Consider the following 12026-nt stretch of genomic DNA (forward strand, 5'->3'; position numbering starts at 1 on the left):
GTTCATTCTTTAGATTTCAGTTTTTTTTTTTTTTTTTGGCTTTCAAATGTTCACATTTAAAAAAACAAATTTAATTGATGTTTGTAGCACAATAATTACAAGTGAGAATAATAACTGATGATCATACAAACTTTGTGATACCTCAAGGGGAAAAGGATTCAATCAGTTAAAGATGACACGGTGATTGCATAAATTTTCGAAAATAGCACTTCGAGTTTCATGACTCCAAGAAGTAGAACGTCAAGTTCTGCAGCCTACTAATCCTCATTCTTCATGGTATGAACATTACTAATCTTCATTTCCCACGGGATGAGGAGTAAATTGTGATAGAAAAAATGGAAGCATAATTTGTGTTCCAATTAAGTAAATTGTTATCTACAGCACAAACCACTCAAAACCTAAGGAAGACACATCATCGACAATGCTAATGACAAATATTACACCACTGCATTGAATAGTAAGAAAGAATGCTTTAAAATTGGTTTTAAACTCATTTGATTACCAACAAAATAATCATGGAATTCAAGAAATTCCAAGACAAACGCCAATGGGGCAACAAAATGGAAAAAGCTACTCTATCAAGTAAATTGTGATATATAACATGGCCAAAAACAGCACAAACATCCAGAAAAACAACTCATCATGTGGGGACACAGCTGTGCATGCATTTGACCATATTTAACAAATTCAAGTTAAGATCGTCTACCTTATGTCATGGCAGTATTCTTTATGTGGTTCCTTGAAAACAGCAATAGTATTATCAAATTGCAACATGAAGATTTTTGCAAAGCATATTCTTACTATTCCTATTACACTTACACGAAAGGATCTCCCCATGTGGAAAAGAAACAATTCTCAATAGGTTTGCAAATTTATTTATGGCAATTTACATTCACATCGTGATTGGTTATGGGGAAAATGGATTTGGCATAAACTTTTATCCCTCTTTATATCCTTTTTCCTTTGGCGCTACCTCACTTCTGACCTCACTTCTGTAATATCTATTGATGATATTCTTAAGTTAAAAGGCTTAAAAATGACCTCGAGATGTCATATGTTCAAAATAGAGGAAGACATGAGGCACATTTTTTTTTAATGTGCTCTCTTTAAGAGTATGGGATATGCTTGGTGCACATTTCGGTTTTTATTGGATGCATAGAGGCTCTTTAAGTGAATATTTATGGCAATGAAAAGATTTTGATATCAGTAAGGAGGGGTTTCCCCTTCCTTTACTAGTCCTTTGGTTCCTTTGGAACTCCAGAAACAGTTTTAAATACCACACTTCTCCCCCCACTGCTTCTATGACTGTTGCTTATGTGATTGTCTATTACAATAAAGTCTTAAGGGCTAGTTCTACTAAGGTTCAGGTTTTAAAGTCCCCCGGCTCATTAGGTGGGCTCCCCCCTCATCGAAATATGTTAAATTAAATGTGGATGGCTGTTGGCATCCTGATTATGCTGCGGTTGGGGGAATATTTAGAGATTTTGAGGGTAGGTGTCTCTATTTTTTCACCTCCCCTGTTGTTGCTGATAATCCATTGGAAACGGAATGTTGGGGGGTTTTTTGGCATTAATGGCGGCTAATGTTTTCAATTTTCATAAATTAGAGGTGGAAATGGATTCTAAAATGCTCTGTGATATTCTTTTGGTTACCTCTCCTCCCATCTGGGATATATTATGCACTTTTACACGTATTTTAATTTTTATGGCTGAAAAGCATCTTGAGGTAAATTGGAAATTCATTCATAGAGAGAAACTCTCCTGCTGATGCCAAGCATGCAGGGGAGGTCTGTCACGTTGGTATCCACCACCATGCTCCTCTTAGAAGACTCCTCATTGGGGATAGCTTAAATCTGCCTTATGTCCGTTTTTAATCATTTCTGCTTATTGGCTCTAAGGAGGAGCTGCTTTCGGGTTTGATGGCTGGGGTCTACATTTCTCCTCTTGCGGGTTTTATATTTTGCTTGGCAGGTTTTCATTTTGTTGTAGGTCGAGTTCAATTTTCTGTTTCCCTGTTCCTAACTCCTGTTAGCTTTTACTGTTTTGATCTCATGATTTTTGTTGGTTTTTCTCTGCCCGTGAAGATGATTTTGGAGAACTCTGCTAATCTGAAGACACCTTTGTACATGATTTCTACTTTACTTTTCAAGTTACTTCTCAAGCTACACAAGATCACAGGCTTACTTATTTTTTGGCCTTTTGCTTTTTTTTTTGGGTATACTTGTATTTTGGAGATTTTTTTTTGTGTGAGTTATACTGTGGGGAGAGGAACCCCTAGGGGTGTGTCAATTGTATTTTTTGGGTTTCATAGACAGGGATCCTCCCCCCCTCCCTTTTCCTGTACCTTATTTTGAAATTAATGCGTAGGGAGCTACCACAGCTCTTTCCCCAAATAAAAAATAGAAAAAATAAAAAAATAAAAAAAGGAGATCGTTATTGAAGCTTTAAAAGGAGATTACCAATATAAGGGTCTGGGTGCTGCCACTTCGCATAGCTTGCTTCACCTTCATTAATAAGCCTATCAATAGTGTCAAGATCCTCCTGTAGGTTTACAAAATATTCATGAATGAAACATTCCGAAAAGAAAAAAAGTACTGAAATATGAGCTGCTATTAGCAAAGCAGAGACATTTTAATACATTCAGGGAAAATGATCAGTGTTTCAATCAAGATATCTGCGTAACAAAGAAATAGAGTAATCACATTAAACAGGGAAATTTGTTTAAGAAAATTAGCAGATCTAAGTAAAACAATTAGAAGTGAATTTTCTGCATAATACTGCAAAGAAAAAAGGAAACAAAATAATTTGATAACAAGTTTAAAACTATTATTTATTAACTGCAATACTGCATTGCCTTCAAAAACAAATTTTTTTAGAAAAAACCGATGAAGATTATATCCGAAAGCATTAAAGTTTCACAACATCTAATCATCAGCAAGTTATATAGAAAAGTAAATGTAGGTACTTTCGAAAAGAGAGCTATAATAACACAAATGATCCAATCTAAAAACAACTAACAGTTTGGTTCAAATTCATTTTAGTTTGATATGGTTTAAATTAGTGTTCCAGAGAAACCGTCTGCTATAGTTTGGATTCATTTTAGAATCTAAAAAAGAGGGCAATACAATCCCAACCCTTTGGGATCTATTTAATGAATCATCATTCTTCATTCATTCTTGTAGAGTGCCGCAGGTGTAAAACAAATTTTAAACATTATTTAAAAACTTCTATCCAAGTTATCGATCTCCTAAGAAGTGAAAGTTCTGAGGTCACTCAGGAACTATTTCTATTAGCCAATACTTCATTAAAAGTATCTTTATAACTTTTAATTTTCATGGCATTAGTTCATGCGAGTACTCAATAAAAACATCTGAAAAATGTTTTTCTTTTTTCTCTCTATACTTTTCTACTATTTGTCTTCTCATAAGAAAAAAAAGTCATGGTGGATCCTTCTAAGCGTAAAAGCAATTTGACTTTATAATACTCTAAGGCTATATACCACTACGCTTCCACAACCTCATATTTTCTCTTAAAAGTTATTAGGAAAATACTTATACTTCAATCATTTGGCAACCACCTAGCCTCAAAATTCTACGTAAAATACTTTGTAACCAAAAATACTCCTGTGACATCTATAACTCTACAAATCTCAATAGATATCATATGAACCTCGGCTATAGCTTAATGCACCTCCTTTAAAGCTAACAACTTCACTCTATTTCAGTTTATAACATAACTCTTTAATGTTTATTATGAACTTCAAGAAAATATTTCTGAAAAGCTAAGTTAATAACTTTCTTTTAAAAAAAAAATTCAGCTTCAGTTTTATGACCTTATAATCTATGAAGCACAAACACAAACACAAACATGACAAGATACAATACAGTGATACGGCAAAATTGTAAAAAATAAGATTAGGCATATCATGAACACATTATTATATATTTAACAAATTATTAAAATAAATATATATATATACATATCTTCATCATTCTCTATTAAAAAACATCACACAACAAAGAATGCAGGAATAAAATTAAACATTATAAATTTAACTTAAATTATGAAACCTCATGCTTACAAAAATCAATTATTTCAAAATTAGACATATTACATGTTTCAAAAAAATAACTCTAACATATCTATTAAATTTTAAAATATCTTACTATTACACCTTGTTCAATTAATTAAGTTAATTTAACTTTTAAATTTGTATTAAGTACAAACTTATCACCATTAACTCATTAAAGAGTAAAAAAAATTATAAATTATAATTTACAAAACCAGTGTGGCTCTGACCCCACTCGGCTTCAATGAATAGAGGCTTTAGTGTAAGCATCGCAGTGTTCGATTTTGACTTCAATGAACAGATTCAAAGAATAGGTCTGATTCCTACTCAGAATGCGGTAAAGAAGCTTGTAGGTTGTATTTTAGCTAGTGCAGGTTCAGCTTTGACCAACAAAAGGGAACTCTAACACTCATCTTTGAAAAATACAAGAAAGACCTTTGATGCTCGGCTTCAACAAATGCTAGATGCACCTTCGACGCTCGGCTTCGACGAATGTTAGAGGGAGCTTCGACATGAAGAAAGATGAGACGGTTTTAACCAAGAGATGTAATTAAGCCTACGTGTATGTTTATAATTTTCTACTTCTCATATCTTGTTTTACACATATCGTGTCCAACCCATGTCAAGGCATGTCCTAGACATGTCTGCATCCAAAAAAAAATATTCAATCACATTTTTTGTGGTGACGAACACGTGTCGGGTGTGCGTTGGAACCGTGTCCGTGTCCAACATGTGTTTGACATGGTTACAATGTTTTTCTAGAAAATGTTGATGTTGCATAGCTTATAATCATTTATTTTAAGGCAAAAAATTTGATCAGATTTTCTAATTCTCTCATCTCTTTTTTGTAGAATATTTATTCTAATTTTCTCCTACCTAAGAACCTAAGACACTTCATTCTTTGCCTACACAATTACGTACTACCCCCTTGCATGAGTTCTTGCTTCCTTACTATTGTATGATTCATTAGCATGCATTTCGTGCTACTCCTTAGAATTACTTGTCCTTAATTTTTTTTTTTTTTATGTCTTCACTTCACAATCATGTCTAGTCAATTTCTAGACTCTCATAAAAATATTATAGCAATCTTCTTGATGGAACAAATGCAAACCCAATTTAAAGTTTGCTCCATAATAAAATTTTAATTTGCCCCTTTTATAGTTTATCTTGCAGAATTAACAACTAAATAACTTTTAAGATAATAAAAATAACAATTTTAAAATTAAAAAATTTAAAAATTAAAAAAAAAAAGAACTTTTAAGATAATAAAAATAACAATTTTAAAATTTAAAAATTTAAAATTTAAAAAAAAAAAGAAAATTTAAAAATTAAAAAAAATTTAGTGGATTGCTACAATTATTGTCTATACCTGCGTGAAAATGGAAAGAAGTTGTTATAGGCTTCATTATGGGATATCCTAAATCTATGTAGGGACACGACAATATTTGAGTAATCATAGAGAGGTTAGCAAAATCAGTTCATTTTTTGTCAATTAAGCAGACAGACTTAGTAAAAAGTTTGTCAGAATATGCCAATAAAATTATCAAACTCTACAATATCCCAAAAGTTATCATTTTTGAAAAAGATAGAAAATCACATTCAAATAATTGAATTTGCTTACAACAACAAGTACCATGTATTAAAATGACTCAATATGAAGCATTGTATGACGAAAGTGTAGAACTCCATTAAGTTGGATTGAAATAGAAGAACATAAACTACTAAGTTTAGAGTTTGTTGATGAAGCCACATAAAAAATCATATTAATAAGAAACATATTGAAAGTTGTTCTTGATCAGCAATAGAAATATTAGCCCAATGTGCATAGCAGTAGATTTTGAGATTAATGATTTTGTATTTCTAAAATTCAGGTCAATAAATAATACTGGCATATTTGGTCAGAGAAGCAAATTGAGTCTCAAATATATTAGTCCTTTTGAAATCTTAGAAAGGATTGATCAAGTTGATTAAAAACTAGCATATATACTGACATGTTTGATATCAATGATGTTTGTCGCATATACATGTCAAGTGAATGAGTTTCAAACTCAGATCAAAGCATTTCATATGAACATATTGAGGTGAAAATTTTAACATATATTGAAAAACTTGAGAATCTAAGAATAAGATGTTAAAAAGTTGTGGAACAGATAGATTCCTTACACTAAGATAAAGTATAAACACGAGCTAGAAAAATAAGTCACTTGGAAAACATAACTAAAAAAAAGGCAAAAGTTTACATACCTATCTGAGTGATTATTTAGAAAGTATGAGGAGAAATTTTGTGTATTGTAATACCATAGAATACCAAAATAGGTAAATTATGTGTATTTTATAATACACCAAACTTTTAAAATAACCCAAAATCTATCTAAACTATTTTTTGAAAATTAAACATTTTATAAAATTCAAATTGACATCTAAAATTATATGTATATTCTTAGTAGATATGGATTTATAAATTAAATTACTAAATTAATTAATTATAACTTATTTTTATATTCTTCACTAGTCTGGTTACTATTAACAATTTAATACACTGTAGTAAATTTGATATCTCCACTTGACTGCACAGGCAATGGTGGGATGAAAATACAAGGTAGGGATTGATATATATACAATTATATATACGAATATATAGTATTATGTATGTGTATATATGCTTCGTCAAGGCTCTGCTAGGGTTTCACCTCACACGGCAAACCCTAGCCTCTGTAGCCTCTGTTACCTGTAATTCCACGCTCGTAGAAGAAGGGGAGTACACTCCTCTGTTCCGTCGTCTGGTTCGTCGAGCTGCGCCTACGCTCGCTGCTCGTTGTAGGGCCGATCGCACTCTGTGGTTCCTCTCTCGTAGTTTCGACCCGATCACGGCTTGCTTTTTGTTGTTTCGACCAGTATGCGCTTGTTTCTTCCATCCTACTCTTGTTTCCGCAGGTTCAACTTTTGATGCTTCGACCCGACACGTGTCCATTCTTCTGGTTGCGCTCCATCGGATCAGACCGTCTGGTTTCATTGGTTTTTGCATCTGCGGGCTGAAGGATTGTCGTTATGGTGCTTCCTTCTTTGGTTGATCCGGGCAAAGCTTCTTTTGCCCGTGTGGTGGGTAATCATATTGTGAAATCTACTGTTGTCTTCCCTTCAAGCTATAAGGAATGTCGTGATAGTACGAGTGGTTTTCCTTTTCTTAAGAAGATAAGTAGGAAGAGTGGGAAAACAGCACTATTTTTCTTTGATTCAGAAATTTCAACCCTAACTGAGAAATTCAAGTTCGCCCTTATTGGAAAATTTCAATGGGGGCACCCACCTACGAAAGTTATCAGAAAGAGCGTTGACGATCTCAAACTTATGGGAGACATGTGTTGATCCAGTTAACCCGAGTTGAAGACTATGCTCAGATTTTCTCTAAAAAATATCTCAACATTGCAGGCAAGTCAATGAAGTTACTCGGGTGGATTCCTGATTTTGACCCAAATTATGAGTGTCCTACTGTTCCGGTGTGGATTAATTTACCTGGTCTCAAGTTGCATTTCTTTAATCATCAGGTTTTTTATTCTATTGGAGTCATTCTTGGAGATCCTATGAATCTAGATATGCCCACCTTTAACCTAACTAGGTCTTATGTGGCTAGAATACTTGTGGAAAGGGATATTATCTTACCTGACATTACTGCAGTCTGGTTGGGCAACTCACAATAAATATTGGCAACCAATTGTCATGGAACATAAACCTTTTTATTGTACCCACTGTAAGATGTTTGGGCATACATTTGATAAATGTCACAGACTCCATCCAAATTTGAAAGCTAAAGCTCAAGCAAACAAAGAGGGGTCTAACCCCATTGCTATGGACACATCTGCTCAATTTGTGGAGGAAGTTCCCACAAGATAAGATTTTGTGTCCGATTTGCCTGTGGATCCCCCTTGCCAACACCGCAGTTCCTGATGAAGAAAATCATACTACAGGTACAAATCCAAATGTGTTCATACCCCTGGCTGTTATTAAAGAAGCCCCACTTACATGTCAGGATACACGAGAGTGCCTACTCCCCTACAACAAGTAGTTGATTCTAATGTTCAACAACCTACACATGTCCGACACATTTTAGACCAATCCACTGACCAGACGAGTCAATCTTCGGATGAGAAATGACAATTCTATTCCAGGAGGAAGAAGAAGAATGGAGGTAGACTCGAGCTCGGGAATTTATTGGATAATACATTGGTTACAACTGACAATCGCACTCATCTCACAATTTATTAGTTGGCTCCTTAATCCGGATTTTGACACTTTCTTATTTTTCTTTTATTTGGGTCTTTCATGTATTTTTTTTGTATTTTCTCTTTTTGGAACCATTTGCATATGGTGGTTATCGTGTGGGCGGGGTGTCATGTTTGGACCCTCCCACACAATCTATTTGTATCCTACTTTCTCTTTAATATATTAGACATTAGGCTTTCTCAAAAAATATATATATATATATGAATATATACATGTATGCATAGTGTGCATGTCGTGGTCTTTTGGTAGAGCAGCCTCTCTAAAGATCGTAAGTCTCATCAAGTCACGGGTTTGAATCCTCCCATGTGTAAGGTGTGATACTCGAATATTTAGCATAGCTAGGGATGATCAGAGCTCTTCTAAAAACCTTCAGTCATTTCTTTTGATATATATATATATATATATATTGAGAAAGCCCAATGACTAAAATATTAAAAAGAAAGAAGGATACAGATAGATTGTGTGAGAGAGCCCAAACATGACACCCTACCCACACGATAACCACCACATACAAATGGTCCTAAAAAAAGAAAATACAGAAAAATACATGAGATCCCAAAAAAACCAAAAGTATCAAAACACGTAGTATCAGGTAGCTAGAGCGACCCAATTTTGCCCTGCCTCTGCCTCTAATTCTAGGAAAAGAGTCAGCTAACAAATTGGTAAGATGAGTGTCATTGTCAGTAGTAACCAATGTATTGTCCAATAAGTTCCTAAGCTCGAATCGGCCTCCATTCTTCTTCCTCCTCGAATAGACTTGTAATTCCTCATCTGAAGACTGACTCACTTGATCAGTGGATTGGTCCAAAGTGTGGCGGACATTTGTAGGTTGTTGAATATTAGAAGCAAGTACTTGTTGTACCAGCTGATTTTTTATTTGATCAAAAGATCACTCTCATGTGTCTTGACATGTAAGTGAGCTTTCCTGAATAACAATGAGTGGTATAAACACGTTTTGATTTGTACTTGTAGTATGGGGAGATGTTTCATGGGACTCCAAAGTACCATGCTCCAAACCAGCAGTTGGAATAGAGTGTTCAAAAGCAGGAGCATCCAAAGGTAGAACGGTTTGGGTATGGTGTTCTTCATCAGGAACTGCAGTGTTGGAAAGAGAATCGGGGTGTACCTTCTCCGCCGGGGTGGTAGGTGGCTGATCTTTAGCAATATTCGGTCTTAGATGATTCGGTCTTAGATGAGGTTAGATGAGGATGCAAGCGATAGCAAATGGTAGAATTGTGGTCAAACATATTACAATGAGAGCAATAAGGAGGGCGTAGTTCTATTTCAACCTTTTGTCAATACCAATTCTTTTCCTATCACGTCACCCCCGCATTTCTCTACTATGTAGCCTATGCATCCCAGGAGCAAAAGCAGAAGCAGCCAACTTGCATTTGGGAAGGGAATTGAAGTAATTAGACAAGCTAATTTGTAGATAATTGATATTATTACTAAGGTATACAAGTAAATACTAAATTATATATTTTTTGCATTATTTTCATTTGCTTGGCCAAATCCATTGGCATGGGCAGTCTCTAGTTATAAATATCATGAAGGAAAATAGAAATAAATAAGCAATAAATATTTAATGCAAGGAGACTCATTTGAAGTAGAATCTTTATTTGAACCTATTATCGCAATAAATTAAGTTAAGATTTTAAGTTTTATTAAAATGTAACGAAAGTAAAAGTGAGATTAATATGTTGTCTATGCAAGGGCAAGGCTACATGCTCGAGACGAGCATAAGGAATTTAATCGCAAGGTTATCTGGTCAATCCTGGTGAGATGATCATGTGTTAAATTAAGAAGAATATCTTTCTATAAGATTATTATACGATATATTGAAATAAATTTATATTTAGAAATATCTGCATATTATCAAGCACTTATATGTGTTAAAGAAAAGTAAGCTTAAGCAAACACTATTGATTTTACTGATGTTATTATTTTTATTGAATTGTGGGATTGCTCATCAAACCAATTGTTTGAGTGTACACTTATACAATTAAAAGCCCATATGAAAAATAATTTTTAACATATACCACAATCAAAGGAATGTCAAAAGTGTTATGATAGGTAGAATTTTATATTCATGACTTTGTGCAGGTAAAGATGACTGGAATGGACATGTTGGTATCTGGTATCTGGAGATTGTTGATAATTGTTAAGTTTGGAAATGACCAACATTTATTAGCAGTTATGTAGCCAACAGACTAGGTGACGACCCCACAAAATGAATTTAGTCAAAGTTTATATAATTAAATGTGGCATTCCTATAATAACAGCTATTGAGTATGAAATAATTAACACTATTCATATAATTGTGCAAGAAATGAATGAAATATATATTTGTTACGGTTTTTACGGCTTACTATTTTTATATTCTTCTATATTTATATCCCATCCACTTCGCTCCCTCTGCTACTATCCACTCCCATGGCGGAGACGGCCACCACGGCCTCCAACAAGCTTTCTTTCATCTCGCACTTCTCATCGCTCAGCCTCATCCATCGGCCTTCCTCCTTCTCTGGAATCTTTATATGCCGCTCAAACTCCCCTCCCTCCTCTCTTCTTCTCCCTCACAAACCTAGAAGAAACTTTAGGCTTCTTGTTGTCATTGAAAACGAAAAGAAGACCAACTTGAAAGTTGTAGATTTTGAGGAGGATGGGAGAGTTATTGGCAGAACAGTCGGCACTGTAGATGAGACAAAGCGCAGAAAGCGCAGGGCACGGCCTAGGGCACGGCCTTGCGAGCTCTACGTTTGCAATCTCCCGAGAAGCTACAAGATCTCCCATCTTCTTGAGTTATTCAAACATTACGGAACTGTTCTTCCGGTAGAGGTATCACGTGATCCTCAAAAAGGTACTAGTCGAGGTTGCAGTTTTGTTACAATAGCTTCAATTCTGAAGCAAAATTAGCAATAAATGCTTTGGATGGGTCTGATATTGGTGGACATGAAATGCGAGTAAAGTTTTCAATCGACATTGTTTCTAATAGGAAAAATCTGGAGGCTATGAACTCTGCCCCTAAAAAAACATTGTTTTTGAAAGTCCTTCATTGTTTTTGAAAGTCCACATTGTTTTTGAAAGTCCTTACAAGATTTATGTTGGTAACCTATCTCGGTCAATAAGGGCTCAAGAGTTGAAGTAATATTTCAGTCAGTTCAGAAAAGTTATTAACACAAGGATTCTTCATGGTCGAAAAAATGGCAAAAGTCATGCTTATGCATTTATTTCGTACACTACTATTGATGAAGTTATGGTTGCGGCGAAAGCAAATGGATCGGAGTTTTGCGGGCGCATTATGTCAGTGAGAGAAGTTATTGATCAGTCCCATTGACCTAATGATGAAATGATTTTACAATTTCACACTAGAACAACTTCTTGTTACCATTCTGGGGTTTCCCAACCACATCCTCTACGGTTGCCGCCACACAATATGGAAATTTACGGTATCTCGTAATACTTTTCTCTATTTTCTTCCCTCATATATTATTAATCCACATGACTAGGATGGATGACTGCCTTTTGCAGAACACTATCCATGAAAGGGTCTAATTTATAATAATGAGTATCTTGATTTCCCTCATATTTCGGTTACTGCACACCATCTGTTTCTGTAACCTTGGTCTGTAAAGTGTTATGACTCAATGTTGTGTTGAATTTATATATATATATATATA

At 34.6% G+C, this 12026-nt stretch overlaps 1 protein-coding gene across 1 annotated transcript in view; it reads right to left on the reverse strand.

Annotated features, from left to right (window-relative positions):
- Positions 1-12026, reverse strand: part of LOC110018979 (NADH dehydrogenase [ubiquinone] 1 beta subcomplex subunit 9) — a 43573-nt gene that overhangs the window by 8470 nt on the left and 23077 nt on the right. The window contains exon 4 of the mRNA XM_020716492.1: positions 2459-2540. Within this exon, the coding sequence (XP_020572151.1) occupies positions 2459-2540 (82 nt within the window). The remainder of the gene's footprint in view (positions 1-2458; positions 2541-12026) is intronic.

This window comes from Phalaenopsis equestris, unplaced genomic scaffold (genome assembly GCF_001263595.1).
Source record: "Phalaenopsis equestris unplaced genomic scaffold, ASM126359v1 Scaffold000036, whole genome shotgun sequence".
Taxonomy (NCBI): Eukaryota; Viridiplantae; Streptophyta; class Magnoliopsida; order Asparagales; family Orchidaceae; genus Phalaenopsis; species Phalaenopsis equestris.